Here is a 16,717-nt window from a genome sequence, read left to right on the forward strand (position 1 = left end):
AGCATTCCATTAGACTTTCTAATAAAAACCTGTGAGATTTCCCATAGCAGGTAGATTGCACCATGTTATATGGATAAGTATTTTCAATATTTTCAGCCATTCACAGATGTATGTGCAACGGTATAAAGAACCTTTGTAATATTTAGCATATTTAGACATATCCTGTACATTAGCATAATATGCTAACAGTGTATGAAAGTAGATTTTTTTTTCTGAACACTCAGAAATCGTGCTTCTCTATCTAAATTTTTGCACAACTCTAAGTGAAAAGGCATAATAAAAGACAACCTTTGAGATGCAGTTATTGCAGTATGTCCCACTAAACCAGGGATAGGCAACCTTAGGCTCTCCAGATGTTGTGGACTACATCCCCCATAATGCTCTTACACACATAATGCTGGCAAAGCATCATGGTAAGTGTAGTCCAAAACATCTGCAGAGTCGAAGGTTGCCTATCCCTGCACTAAACAGTCTTCCAGGTATCAATGCAGTTTTAATACATTTGAAAGGTTTTGACAACATAAAATGCTATATTATGTTTTGCAATCTTTATAGTTTTTACACAAAAAATAAATAGATTGGCAGAATGCTGCACTTTTAGCCTGCCCCTTGCCAAGCCACCTCACTCCAGAAAAGGACTTCCTTGTCATATATGTGTACGGCTCACCTGCTGTTAACGTCATTGAACAAATTAAAGATATCCTTTAGAATACTTGACCTATGTTCCCAGAAAACCATGCTGCCAAAAGGGACACACTAAAATTGTGTTCGTTTTAGGAATTTACTAAATCATTTATTAAATAATTTACTTAAAAAGGTTTCATATGCCTTTCAGTTGAGATGGTTTTTTTGAACTTTTAGAGATTGAATAATGTTGGGATGCTCTGGATTCTTTATGTTTTGTGTAAATCATTTGTTTCAATTACTATGTTATTTACTAAAGCGAGAACTGTCAGAAATTCAAAGTGAATTCAAAATGAATTTAAAATTTAAACTGGGAGCCTAGCAGACTTAAAGATTTAGAATGTTTCTAGTTCACCTATGTTGACTTTAATTGTGTTAATTCAGTTTGCATTCCCGGCAATTCTCACTTAGTGAATAGCCCTGCTAGTTTTCCATGGCGGTCACTATAAATAAAGATAAATAAAAAAGACCACCCGATAGGCATGACAAAACATGGAAATGCCATTATATATTTTAATGCTTTCTAAATTGGAGAACTACAGCTTTTCCATTTAGATGTCAATGCATTGTAACATGTGTTTAGTGTTAAACTAGCTGTGAAAAATAGACAAAACCAATTTAGTCAATTTTATGTATATAGCTTGTGCTTCAAAGTCAGACTAGTGCTGAGCCAAGCCAGAATCGTGTCTTATGACACAACAGGCATTACTTAGCTTGTCAGGGCACTGTCTCCATAATTTGAAAAGCACAATTTTGTGCCTGTGGCACTATGCTGGCGATGCTAGCTTATGGCCAAGAATGAATATTTTTATTTTACATTTTTATTATGAATACTAAAATGAAAGCACAGGTTTTAAATGTTGATTTTTTTTTCGATGTATTGTGAATGTTTCTATTTAGTGGATTTTTGTATGCTTCTTTTGCAGAAAATAGTTAAAAATACAGCTATTCATCTCTTGGCTAGTGAGTAGCTATACGTGTATTGCACATGAATATTTATGCTTTAATGTAGCTTTTGTGATCCCCATTTTTGCACTGGCTGCACTTCCATGTGCCATGACCTGCAATGTCATATCAAATGTAAACATGTCCTGCCATCTTAATGCATGCAACAATCACCATACTGCATGCACGTCAACAACAATTCAAAGAATATACTGTTATGTGTTTAGAGTAAGCACTCAATTCATTTCTCATTTCTTACAGACTCAGTTAAATTTGCTACTTGAAAAACTTCGCAGCACGGTAAGTAAACAATGCTGGACCTTTCTATATTGTTCTTCAATGGTAAACTATGACAGAATGGTGCAAGTGACTCCTGATGAGTCACTTCATCCATTCTCTGCCAGTATAGCATTATTGAAATCTCTATGCAAGGTCACATTTGAGGGTCTGGGTCTGTGCTGCAACACAGGCTGCTTGATATCATATAGATACCGTGATGTGGCACTGCTGGGCTTTTGAGCTGCCTATATGGTGGGGCAAGCCAACAGAGTAGTCACCCTACAACTTTCCATATATACCATGATCTCCTTCTAGTCTATTACTTTAAAGGAATACTGTAGTGTTGGGAATACAAATACTGTATTCCTAACAAAATAGCATCCTCTCCCTCCCTCCTCCCTCGTGCCCCCCACCAATAAATGGTTAAAACCCTTTATTTACTTACCAGATCCCAGTGGGGAGAAGGTTGCAAGCACCGCAAGAGCATTAGACCCTCCCCATGAATAAGTATTGCTTCAATGTTTTCCTTTGGGGAGTCCTCTGACGTTGTATGTCCTCATGCAGAGCGTGAGGACATCCAGCATCAGTTAGGCAGCCAAAAGTCACCTAGCAAGCAGGAAGCGCCTGCTGGTAGACAGCCACTATATCATTTTGAGCAACTATAGGACATTTTGTACATGGACTTAGTGCTGCAATGTAAACATTGCAGTTTCTCTAAAGTGCTCTGGATGTCTATAGTGTCCTTTTAATGGATGAGGACCCTGGGGCATCACATCATACCGTTATGCATTTAGTTATCATGCCACACACAACGTGCAGCACCAGAAAAAAATATTAGCATATTTCTCTTCACAACTAGATAATTTGTTATTAGATTTCATTCATGTGGAAATATATAAACTAGAAAAAGCATAAAAAGAAGGGAAAGTTTTTTTTAGATGGATATTTTAATTAGAGCTGCTAGAGAAGTTTCAGCAAGACATGTCCCTCATTCATTATATATCATAATATCCAAGTCCTACCTTGTTCTGATTTTCCTGAAATGCAATCACTTGGTGATAACAATTTTGAGCAACTATAGGAAATTTTATACGTGGCATTAATTTAAATAGTGTTAGATTTATTTTTTTACCGTTGGACTTATCTTGCAAAGTGATTTTCTAGCAATATTTTCAACTGTAATTCAAATACGCACAGAAAATTTGCATCATAAATAGGTTTTGTAGTTAGGTACCCCATCTTCGCTTAAGAGGCTGATGAGTTACTTAAAGATGAATTCTATTGTCAGCATATTTCCTGACAGCTTTGCACCTTTGTGGACTCCGTAAACATGGGTGACAATAAATTTACATTACCAAATACTCAGAGCGCTGATTATAAATCCAAATTTCCACCTACAAAATGTTAGTGTAGCCTGCAAACACACTTTGATAATGTCTTTAGGAGCCTGATAATCTGCCAGCAATGTGTCTCCATGAATGCTCTAGTAATGCTGATAAGCAGCTACACAGGATAAGCTGTAAGGAAGTGCAATAGCCCTATAAATAAAAACTAATTTGCAAGAAGATAAAGGTACCAGCATTAAAGTTATAGTCATAAGCATTCTGCCAAGAGAATCCCTTCTTCATTCTATAAACCATGGAGGGATTCATCAGTTTGTTGCTTGTATCTCTTAGAAATGATAATATAAAAGTAAAGTTTAGCAACTTTGTTTTGTCCAAAACTGAGGCTTTGAATTGTTAGTATTTCTGTGACTTGTCCATGTTGAACTACTGATTTACTTACAATATTTTGATTTATGAGATTGGGAGTAAGTATTCCTAACTTTTTGAAAATCCTACCTTGAGATGGAACTGTGTGATCTGACAGGCATTGAAGAATGAATTATTTCGTAGTAGACACTGTTTATAAGCTAATAAGTACTGTGCTCTGGTCTGGTTCCTATCTGGAACTCTGATTTAATCTAATCTCAGTGCAATTAGTTCTACATTGTGTGATATCATGACAAGTCTATTATGAAAACGTAAATATATTCTAGCTGCTATTAGTTTCATTTTCACCCTCGCCTTTCTCAAATCCTTACTACATCTTGATTGTTACCAACCAATTTCCATTTCTCCTAAAAACCCCTATGCCAGTTTTATTTCTTTCTCTTACCTGGAGTTACTTTTCTCCATCAAATCCTACTCAATTGCATGACTTCAAACCACATTTCAGTTCCCAATCTTAATTTCTTCCATCTAGTCACATTGATTCTTTCCATTAACATTAAGTATTGTTTTCTATTTATTCTGCCTCCTTGCCTCCTCATTTCTTTCGTCCCGATTCCTTCTTTCCCATCTCCTCTTCTCATTCTGTCTTGTTGTCCATATTCCATATTGTACGAGTAATTTATCCCTCATTCTTATTTTGATGTGCCCTTTTTGTTCACTCAAATCATTCCCCAATCATTCCCCTCACATCTTTTCCTTGCTTATTATTTTATACTTTTCTTCTCTCTGTCCAGTCAACACTTTTCATAAATTCATGTTTTAATATTCCATTTCCCTATTCTTCTGTCTTACCTCGCTATACTTATTCCGTATATCCTTTCAAACAATTTATCTCAGTCAATCTCCCCTTTTCACTCTCCTTGTATTTCATCTCTCCTTCCAACTTATTAATTCTACCATTATTCTCCCATCGGTCCTTTTTTCATGGCATCAATATTTAGTATTGCTTTGTGTAGTGCACTTAGAGTATAGACACAGCACATTCTTACTGGTTCCCTTACATGCCCATCTTACACATGAAAACATACCTATTACAGTTCCAGCGAAAACACCACTGTGGGTGCACTCCTGATACAAAGTCACCCAATAAGCTTGTCACTTCATTTATTTTATATATATATATATATGCAATGAAGTTGTATTCACAGTTCCTATAAAAATCTTAGTGATTTTCCCTGTTCAGCCCAATATGTGATTGGAAGAGAGTTTTCTACAGCGCATTGTTCTGAGCAGTAGAATGCATTGTCTGATTCTTTCAGAACTGAATGGGTTAACCTTATGTGTGTGAAGAGGATGCATGTGGCATCTCATGCAATCATGTATATTTCTATATGTTTGCCACATTACATATTGTTTGCATCACGTAGAGTAGCCACAGGAACACCTAATGCTAGATGACATTTCCTAAGCAGGTATGTTTATGTCTGCTGTTGAAGTTGACATAATTCTCTTGAAAGGTCAGCCACATTTCTGCAGCTTAACTGTAGCTGCGGCAATATTTTCGAGATCTGGCAGACTAATTTTGATTTTGAGACCGCAAAAGCCCAGAATGTACAGCAGATTTCACTTATTTACTGTACAGAAATCGGTTTGACAGCAATGTAACCATTCACGTAGATTCTATATAAAATCCACAGGCAAATACTACAATCGCGTTGCTGTCATTCAAGGGCTGTGTGAAAATGCATCCATTTTGTTTCCGGTTTTCTGTTTTTTAAAGAATGTTTAGCGCTAGAAGTATTATTTTGACTCATGCACATTGGCTAATTATGTGATACACACATTAATGGGTTTCACACTGAGCAATTATAGAAGACAAATTGTTGTATTGGTAATTTAGCTGCATGTTTTACATGATTGGAATTCACTGTTCCTATGCAAAGATAAAACCGGTTACTATGCCTTTCTGTACATGCCTAGTATTGATAATATCCCTTGTAATATAAACATGATCTCATGTTTATTCCCATCAGGACTACTGTCCAGGCTAGCTGGAGATATGCATATTACCCAAGCTCTATATCATCATGTTAAAATGTAAAAAAAGAAGACAGAATTGTTTATCTTTATCTTATAGATTTTTGTCTAGAAATTATCAAATATGCTCAAGAACATATAAAAAAAATACTGAAAATGTGTATGTTTTTCTGCTTCTGCTTCCTTTTGTTCCATCATTTTTGTTCAGAAGCAAGTCTAGTCTCTATGTCAATCTATTAAAAAGTCAGACACGTTTCAAAGGTATATAATATTCTGTGAGTTAACAATGGCCTTTCAGAACCAGTCCAAGGTCATTTATCACCAACAATGTAAAACTTTTGCCAAGTCAGGACAATCAATAAAAACATTACATTTTGAGAGACAGTTCTCTTCTGTTTTCATTACCCGTATGCATTTTAAGTTAGTGGATGGAGGACTTGCATAGTTTCTTTTTTGTACTCATTATATTTTAAAGATCATTATCAATGTAAGAGATAAAAAGAACTGTGTGAAATATACATTATCGAGATGCTGAGCTGGGAAATTAAGAATAATGCATCATGTGTATTTTTGTAAAACTTTTTTGCTGCATTTTAGTAACTGCTAATTATTTTTGCTTATGCACATTTTGTATGTGATGACCTAGTTTTAGATTCTACTTGTACACTCCAGTCATAAAAGTGCAAAAGTGTATAGATTTTAATTTACATTTTTGATTTAACAAATTATTTATTGGGATTCCCATAGGGATCAAGCTTTATCCGTTGCATCAAGCCTAATTTAAAAATGACAAGTCATCAGTTTGAAGGAGCCCAGATTCTGTCACAGCTGCAATGTTCAGGTAAGACATATTTATTGTATTTTTAAAAAAATATATATTAAAGGAACATAGTACTTACTATTAACAACTTCATCTAAATGTGTGTCCTGGGTCCTAGGTTTAAAAAAAAAAGAAAAAAAAGATATTTTAATAATTGGAAGGTTTGAAATTGAGGCTTCAGGACTGTACTTTCCGTGCTGCTCGGCCCATCTACTAAATTGAAGTAGGGATTGAAGTATTAATATTGTTATATATTTCTGAGTAACTGCTGCTGCTATCTTGGGGCAGTGCCATTCCCTTTTTTGCCAATGCCCCTCCTAAATTTGTACCCTGGGTCCACCTCTGATTACAGTTTCTTCATTTTGGAACTTCTCAAACTCCTTCCTTTAAAGGAACAATATAGTCACCTAAATTACTTTAGCTAAATTAAGCAGTTTTAGTGTATAGATCATTCCGCTGCAATTTCACTGCTCAATTCACTGTCGTTTAGGAGTTAAATAACGTTGTTTCTGTTTATGCAGCCCTAGCCACACCTCCCCTGGCTATGATTTCCAGAGCCTGCATGAAAAAAAAAAACTGGTTTCAATTTCAAACAGATGTAATTTACCTTAAATAATTGTATCTCAATCTCTAAATTGAACTTTAATCACACGCAGGAGGCTCTTGCAGGGTCTAGCAAGCTATTAACATAGCAGGGGATAAGCTTAAACATAACTTTCAATAAAGAAAGCCTAAATAGGGCTCTCTTTACAGGAAGTGTTTATGAAGGCTGTGCAAGTCACATGCAGGGAGGTGTGACTAGGGTTCATAAACAAAGGGATTTAACTCCTAAATGGCATAGGATTAAGCAGCAAGGCTGCAGGGGCATGTTCTATACACCAAAACTGCTTCATTAAGCTAAAGTTGTTCAGGTGACTATAGTGTCCCTTTAATTGATCATTATGTGAACAAACCACAGGATGTTTATTGTAAATTTGTAACAGAAGAAAACAGGAATTTGGCCATTTGCTTTAAAAAAAACAAAAAAAAAAAAACTATTGAATATGTGGACACATTTATGGAACTAGTCTGATATTCATACAAAAATTAGGATATGGCAGTAAATGGTAGGAGACATATCTATTTCAGATTTTTCCAGTAAAGCAAATGTTTTCATACATATTTTTTTGTAATTGCCTCCAAAAAAAAACAAAAGTTTTCTGAAACAGCTTCTACAATCAGTATCTGAAATGTCTTACTTCACTCTACACCCATTCTTTTCAATTCGTCTTTATGAACAACGAGAAAAATATAGGATTTAAGGCTTGCATCATTTTGTTCCAGTGGGAATATCAACTAAACGTGAAGTATGATCTGTGAAGCCTATTTATGCCAACGTTTACTTGACCTGTTTATCTACAGCAGTCTTGTCCATCTACTAATTGGCTACTCGTATCTGGCCCAAACCATGTATGCTTCTAGTATTAATGTTGAGCTTTGCTTTACTACAAGTATCTCAGTGCCAGCCTGACAAATATCTTTAGTACACACATGTATCTTCACTATGTTTGAAATATAAAACAGGATGGGGAAAGTTTGTCTTTCAGGCTCGAAATGTGACTTGCAATTTACAAATTGCTGCATAACATGTAAATGAAACAATGCACCGTACGCAAACTACGCATTACTGATCAGTGAGCAACGTCTTATCTGGAAAACTTTAGTAACATTTCCTCTTCAAGAATTGAACATTTAACATGTCATAGCACTTGTACTGATACATAAAGACTGTATAACCAACATCCATGAAACCTTGCAGCAGGACAGTCTCTGCCATGTGGCTCCCTGGACGTATTTATATTAAATGAAGAAATTAGTAGTTTCCTTAGTGATGTCTGTAGTGGCAGAGCCAATCATGGCTTTGTCATTTGTTGTTATTCAAAGTAACATATGATCATCAATCACCTTTCCTGAGATATTAAACTTAGTAGTTCCTCACCATTCAATGGTATGTGAATTCAGCAATATATTAGCCAGTACTCTCCTCTTGTCCAAGAACTATGTGATAGACACTATAGAAAAAGCACTGCCCGTGCTATGTGCGCTCCAAATGCTACTTGGGATTATATTTAAGTCTTTTGCTACACTCTTGCAATTATGCCTATTTCACTGTGTAAAACATTCATCAATCAAGTGGAACTAGATAAATTGCTCAGTGTGTATTTAATGGTCTGTATAAGGGCTGGTAATAAAACATGCTGTGAAATTGACAAGTTTATATACTAAATTGGGAATTGAAGTGGACAAAAAACCCCACAAAATTTAGACCAAGTTTGACGATTTTGAAAAATACAAATATCCAGTTACAATATGTGCACACGTCAGTTGAGGGTTGTTTTTTTTTCGTTGAGCGCCATTCACTCTTTTTTTAAATAAACCCCGTAGATGGAATATGTATTTTTGCAGATGTAGACATTTCCATTTAATGCAAGCTGCTTATCATTGCAGTCACTCTGTCCTCTTTGCAGCCTACCGAACTGTCGCATTCTCTCTATAGGATTTGTTTCAGTTTAGTTAAGCTGCAGATGAGGGGATGACATCAAAAGAAATAATACTTGAGCCCCAGGCAATTTATTTCCACGGTGTTCACCTGCATTTGAATTAAAGCTTCATAGGAAAAGTTATTTCTGTTGATTTTCACAATTTTAAGCTTAGCATGAGTATTCTTTTGGTGTAGCGATCATACTTCCTCATTAGGGTTTGTGGATTGTTATAATTAAAATCACATTTTAACGTCTCATGTTCTTTGAAAACAAAATGTATAATACTTTGATAAATTAAACCATGCCTAATCTCAAAGTGTTGGGTCTACTGCTGCTTTGCATTATGTAGTTAGAATGTATCAGCAATGCAAAAAAGAATCCATTTCATGAATGCTCATGGCACAGTGTATAATCTGTTCTTTCTGTAATTATGTTTCACAGATGTAAGATCTCATGCATATTGGTATTTCTTGACCCGTGTGGCTATTTCTTAGCTAAGCACCTTATAAAATTAAATAAGGTATGATTAGCTGATGTGGCCAAATGTAGAATTTTGTTGTAAATGTGAGAGATCTGCATATACCCTTGAATGAAAACTGTAAAGGTCGCAATTTGCATGGGTCTGCAGAAAGTCACAGGTAGGTGAATGTTAATATTGCGGCATCGAAAGCTGCTGAGAATTATCAGATGCATAGAACACCAATGGCACAAGCAGCTGCTCACATCAGATTACAGCACAAGGGAAGGAGGGTAATGTGGTTTTATTGATTTAAAATTAGTGCCGTGAGTAGATAACAGAAGGCCAGGGGGAATTGTTTCCCAAATAGCTTACTTTCATTTGTGGGATAAAGATAGATTAGGTAATATGTCAGTGCAATACCTTCTATACAAAGCCACTGGGTACAATTATTTATACCAGTACAGTCTAACACAACTCTCAGACCTATTCAGGAATCTACCCCTAATATGTTAACGCAAAACATTTCTGAACAAACAGCATAGCTTTGAACTTGAGCCATCTCTTGATCTACTTTGTACCATTGGCTCTCAATCTGTAAACTACAATATTTTATTCTCAGACTGTTCTTTTTGAATTCTGGGAATTGGAAGTTTTAATGCCACCAATGTTTTATGTTTGGCACCCCAATTATTGAAGGGGTAATTTTATAACTTTGTTTGGGGGGTTGGGGTAAGTCAATCATCTACACTGCAGTCACACCGGTGGGAAAATCCAGAGGAGATGTGGATTAGTTGTAGGTTTGCTATATGTCACTCATGTAGTCCATAACAGCTATTGTGACAGCGGAAATGGAAATTCTCTCATTAGGACCATCAACATATTCAGGTCCATTCCAGTGAAGCCCTAAATCCAGGACTGCTTAAGGATTTAATTTTCATGACTTCAGCTTATTACGCTTAAAAAAACAGTACAGGCACTATAACAATTGCAATATTAAAGTGTCCTGGAACCTTCTCCCATTGGACTGAGACAAATTGTTTTAGAATGGTTTGACTTTTTATTTGGTGTCTTCTGTGCTCAGTTTCCTGTTTTCAATATTTCCAACAGAGTCAACAGCTCTTTATCTGTGCTAAGTCCTGCAGTGTATGACTTAGATCAGTGGTTTAGCTGCTCAATGCCAAATTTTTAATTAGACAGAAAGGGGTATTATTATGTACCTCTACACCCTTATTACCCCATATACGATATACGTGGGTGCAGCAAACTCTCAAAATTAAGCGCTCACACTCTCATTACTCTTGGCACTTGGCAGCAATGGCTATAGTATTTATCAGTCCAAATACATAGAACAAAAGTAAAAAAAGTTTACCTGCACACTATACCATATACCAATCCACATATAAATAAGATGTTTTTCATGTTAGTACAACTGCAAAGGCCATTCAAATGTAAGCTCACCTGCCATAATCTTAGTTTCTTCTGAAGTCTTCAATTTATATGCAACTTGTTCTTTATACCATTTATGGTGCAACTAATTATTTATACCAAACAAAAACATTGTAGATCATTCCTGTAGTCATCCCTGACTAGTCTTTAGTCTCTGTCTTTTACCTGTCTCATCACCCTAACAGGGGTGGACTGACAGGTCGGGCAGATCGGTCATGGACCGAGGGCCCGAGGCAGTCAGGGGGCCCGGCAGCAAAGCCATGCTTCTGCTGTGGAGACAGTGGCGTATTAGCCGCGAGGCAAACAAGGCATTTGCCTTGGGCGGCATTTTCCCGGGGGCGGCAAAAAAAGCCGCCCCCAAATGCCCAAGGCAAATGTCTTGTTAGCCTTGCGGCTAACAGACATGCCAGCGGGCTGCTGGGCGATCGGGCGGCACTGCCTGGCGGGCAGGCGGCCAGCGAGGGAGCACTTCCCCTGAGCTGTCTGCTCAGCTCCCTCGCCAGCCGCAGAGTGAGGCTGGGAGCCGGAATAGGACGTCATATTCCGGCTCCCAGCCTCACTCTGAGGCTGGCGAGGGAGCTGAGCAGACAGCTCAGGGGAAGTGCTCCCTCGCCAGCCGGCCGCCCGCCAGGCAGTGCCGCCCGATCGCCCAGCAGCCACTGGACCACCAGGGAGGAAGAGACACCCCCCCTCCCCAGGATTCCCAAAGGTAAGGAGGCTGGGGGGGGGGGGGGTGTTAAATAAATAAAAAATAAAAAAATTAAAAAAAGTGTTAAAAATAAATAAATAAAAATGTGTTAAAAATAAATAAAAAAAAGTGTTAAAAATAAATGTTAAAAAAATGTGTTAACGTGGGTGGGTGAGTGTGTGTCTGTGTCTGTTAGTGTGTGTGTCTGTTAGTGTGTGTGTCTGTTAGTGTTTGTGTCTGTTAGTGTTTCTGTCTGTGTCTGTTAGTGTGTGTGTCTGTTAGTGTTTGTGTCTGTTAGTGTTTCTGTCTGTGTCTGTTAGTGTGTGTGTGTCTGTTAGTGTTTGTGTCTGTTAGTGTTTCTGTCTGTGTCTGTTAATGTGTGTGTGTCTGTTAGTGTGTGTGTCTGTGTCTGTTAGTGTGTGTCTGTGTCTGTTAGTGTGTGTGTCTGTGTCTGTTAGTGTGTGTGTCTGTTAGTGTGTGTGTGTGTGTGTCTGACTGTGTGTGTCTGTTAGTGTGTGTGTCTGTTGGTGTGTGTTTGCCTGTGAGTGTGTGTGTATGTTAGTGAGGATGTGTGTCTGCTAGTTTGTGTCTGCTAGTGAGTGAGTGTGTGTCTGTTAGTGTGTGTCTGTTAGTGAGTGTGTTTGTCTGTTACTGAGTGTGAGTGTGTCTGTTAGTGTGTGTGTGTTTCTGTTAGCGAGTGTGTGTTTCTGTTAGCTAGTGTATGCGTATCTGTCAGTGAATGTATGCGTATCTGTCAGTGAATGTGTGTGTGTATTTAGAATGCGGGGCGGGGGGAAAGGTTGGGTGGGGGTGGCGCGGGGGGAGGGGGGGCACCTGAGTTTTGTCCTGCCCAGGGCAGCACAAAACCAGGATACACCACTGTGTGGAGATCAGAGATCTCCACGTCCGAAGGAAGGTTGCAGGGGCCCATGGTGATACAGGGGGCCCCAGCGACCTGTCACCCTGCAATTCCATCCCCCCATTCAGCATGAGACCTGGCAGCTTACCTGCTCTTACTGCCAGGTCTCCTCTCTCTCTCCCTGTAGCTGGTGCTCAGTGCTCCGTGTGAGGATGGGAGGGGGCAGGAAGTGACATCACACCCCCTGCTCCCCTCTCACACGGAGCACTCACAGCATGGATGGAGGGTGAGAACGGCAGATCCTCCCAAGCTGGAAGGAGGAAAAATACTCAGGCTGGTACAGGTAAGCAGGCTTGGGGTGAAGGGCAGAGGCACAAAGGGGTTTGGTAGAGATGAGGGATAGATGTGGTGAGACACCTCAATGATTTGTTTTTTGTTTATTTATTGTTTTAACATATTTTGGTTGGTTCTCTTTTTATTTGTTCGAATTTCTTCATATTTTTCTCTAATATGTATTGATGTGTGTTTTTATCTTCAATTGAGAACTCATGAGTTTTCCACTAATAGGGATTTTTTGTTATTAGTTTAACTAAGGTGCCATTACCATATTGCTTGCCTGCTTACATCATTTATTTTGTACAACTCCCTATTATATTACTTATTTTGCTGTTTAAGCGAGTTCCCTATGCTTAGGAATATGTAAATGTGGCAAACAGGATAGTAATTCCTTTAGGGGAAGTACTAATGTGAGCGTATGCGTACCACGGGTTGAGAACCCTTGAGTTAGGTGATCAATATTCGCCTAATCACCCGGGAGTCACTCAAGTGGATGTCTTGTAGACAGCCACTAGAGGTGGAGTTAACCCTCAAAGGTAATTATTGTAGTTTATTAAAAACTGCAATAATTACCTTTGCAAGGTTAAGGGACCTGGGACAGTGCACCCAGACCACTTCAATGAGCTGTAGTGGTCTGGGTGACTATAGTGTCCCTTTAAGTGAGATGAAAGACAAATGTGGGTAATTTGGAAAGGAGAAGTAAGAGGTGCAGAGAAGGACAGAAATGGGTGAAAAGTGGTGTTAGAGAGTCACAAGAAGACGTTAATGGGAAGACACACATACAGATTGGTGAAGATTGAGAGAGAGAGAAACTTATAAGAAGGTGGAGAGTCAAAAAACAACAACAAAAATGCTTGCAGCATATAAATATGCCTCATTACACATGCTGACACTGACTTAATATGATTCACATACACACAAATACACACAAATACACCTCTCATTCACACACTCTGATCCAGGTTTTAGATGCACCCCTCATTCACACATACACAGACAGATGTCTGATACATACCCTCATTCACACTCTTACACTCTGCACACATTCAAATACAGTACAGCATTCACATACACACTGTTCAAGCATACTGCATTCACGCACTGACAATCCATACAAATCTATACTGGCATTCATATGCAGACTTTCCACACTAATACACACTGGCAGTCATACACCAACATTCCCCTGTGTTCGCACACAAGTCCTCCACAAAATACACCCCTGCATTCACATTCAACGTTAGATACAAATACACTCCTGCTTTTACAAACATCTGCTCTACTTACTCATAGAACAATGCATTTACACATTTACTACATGCAAGTAAACGTCGGCATTTCATACTCTCTGGTACTACACAAATTATGCTGTAGGATTTACACACATCAGCATTACACACACACATGTACTCCTACTTTGACACATAGAATAATAATATTAAATTGTAAAAGGACACAGGGTTATTTATTAAAGCAAGAATTTTCTGAAATTCAAACTGAATTTCAAATTTCAAATTGAATGCCTAAATAATCAAAGTGAACAACAAAATTGGCCTGGAGAATTTTTCTAATACAACTATTTAGGCCTATAATTTAAAATTCCCTTTTCCCAGCAATTCTTGCTTGAGAGAATAAAACTGACCGGGTTTTTTGAAAGATATATTTAACATTTACTTAAAGGAACAATATAGCATCAGGAATACAAATGTGTATTTCTGACACTTTATTTTTGAAAGCATAGTTTAAAAGGCCAGCCCCCTGTCAGAGGAGTAAAAAGTGTTTTAACTCAACTTTATTCCTGTGCTGCGCCGGTTTTGTTAGATGTGATGATCTCAGCCAATCCAATGCTTTCTCATAGAAAAGCATTGGGAGGCAATTGCACATGCGCGGCAAAAGGCCTGCTGCACTAATCAGCATCTCCTCATAGAGATGCATTGGATCAATGCAACTCTGTGGGAAGCGTTTAAGTCTCCATGCAGTGTGTAGGGACGTTGAACATCAGTGCCTCCCACTAGAGGTATTCCTAGGTAGTAATGTAAACAATGCCTTTTCTCTGAAAAGCCAGCAAGGATTGGCTGTGGACACCAGAACAACTACATAAAGCTGTAGTTGTTCTGGTGATTATAGGTCCCTTTTAATACTTAATATTTGTTCTTTGTAGGGCCCATGATACGATTTTGCCCGGGGGCCCAGAAGGCTGTCAGTCCGTCCCTGCACCCTAATGTATGTTTGCTTACATATATGTGTGCTTTCAAAGCATGGGCATTACGGCATAGATTTTTGGTCCAGCTTTTAAAAGATATGTACAAATCTTTAGGTCAGTGCAGTTATTGCTGGTGAAAACTTTTACTTAAAATATCCTCATCTCAGTGCTAATGATACTGTGCATATACAGCATCTCACAAAAGTGAGTACACCCCTCACATTTATGTAAATATTTTATTATATATTTTCATGTGACAACACTGAAGAAATTACACTCTGCTACAATGTAAAGTAGTGAGTGTATAGCCTGTGTAACAGTGTAAATTTGCTGTCCCCTCAAAATAACTCAACACACAGACATTAATGTCTAAACCGTTGGCAACAAAAGTGAGTACACCCCTAAGTGGAAATGTCCAAATCGGGCCCAATTAGCCATTTTTCCTCCCCGGTGTCATGTGACTTGTTAGTGTTACAAGGTCTCAGGTGTGAAGGGAGAGCAGGTGTGTTAAATTTGGTGTTATCGCTCTCACACTATCTCATACCGGTCACTGGAAGTTCAACATGGCACCTCATGGCAAAGAACTTCCTGAGGATCTGAAAAAAAGAATTGTTGCTCTACATAAAGATGGCTTAGGTTATAAGAAGATTGCCAATACCCTAAAACTGAGCTGCAGCATGTTGGTCAAGAACACAGGACAGGTTCCACTCAGAACAGGTCTCACCATGGTTAACCAAACAATTTGAGTGCCTGTGCTCAGCGTCATATTCAGAAGTTGTCTTTTGGAAATAGACGTATGAGTGCTGCAGAGGTTGACAGGGTGGGGGCTCAGCCTGTCAGTGCTCAGACCATACGCTGCACACTACATCAAATTGGTCTGCACGGCTGTCTGCCCAGGAGGAAGCCTCTTCTAAAAATTATGCACAAGAAAGCCTGCAAACAGTTTGCTGAAGACAAGCAGACTAAGACATGGATTACTGGAACCATGTCGTGTGGTCCGATGAGACCAAGATAAACTTATTTGGTTCAGATGGTGTCAACCAGGTGAGGAGTACAAAGACAAATGTGTCTTGCTTACCGTCAAGCATAGTGGTGGGAGTGTCATGGTCTGGCCTGCATGAGTGCTGCCGGCACTGGGGAGCTACAGTTCATTGAGGGAACCATGAATGCCAACATGTTACAATATTAAGTTGTATTTGCCATGATAAATACTCTTTTTAAAGATTTTGGGCACAAAACTAAACCGTATATACTAGGCTGTGTAACCAAATGCTCAGCCTCATTCCTATTTATGTGGCATTCCATGCAGGCATGATTTGAGCTTCCCCTCTGCTGTCATATTAACAAGGTATTAGTTGTTTATAAACTACATCATTATTTCAATTTATTACTGATCATAAAGTGGCTCTGCCAACTAACCATGTCTTGCTATCAACTAAGATCATAATCTCATTTAAAACGTACTATAAATCTGACTTAAAGAAAAAAATAAAATCCACTTTTATTGGCAAGCAATAATAATAAATACATTTAAAGGTTATGCTTACCTCTATTTACACCTGCTATAAAGTTTACAATCCCACTTCATCCTATCAGATTGTCATTAGTGGGCATCCGTTTGCCGCTTGTCATTTTTTTTGTGTGCGGCGCCTTCTTTTCATCAGCAGAACTGTGAAATCTCAGTGTCCTTTATTACCTTCTGCCACAAAGAAGACAGAGAACATGT

General features: G+C 38.3%; 1 protein-coding gene across 5 annotated transcripts in view; it reads left to right on the plus strand.

The window, feature by feature from the left end:
- The window catches only part of MYO6 (myosin VI), a 257,778-nt gene that overhangs the window by 188,270 nt on the left and 52,791 nt on the right, over nucleotides 1–16,717 (plus strand). For all 5 annotated transcript variants that reach the window (XM_063443007.1, XM_063443009.1, XM_063443010.1 and 2 more), the window contains exons 19-20: nucleotides 1,891–1,929; nucleotides 6,405–6,498. In XM_063443007.1, coding sequence (XP_063299077.1) covers nucleotides 1,891–1,929; nucleotides 6,405–6,498 — 133 coding nt within the window. The remainder of the gene's footprint in view (nucleotides 1–1,890; nucleotides 1,930–6,404; nucleotides 6,499–16,717) is intronic.

Source organism: Pelobates fuscus, chromosome 2 (genome assembly GCF_036172605.1).
Source record: "Pelobates fuscus isolate aPelFus1 chromosome 2, aPelFus1.pri, whole genome shotgun sequence".
NCBI classification, from domain to species: Eukaryota; Metazoa; Chordata; class Amphibia; order Anura; family Pelobatidae; genus Pelobates; species Pelobates fuscus.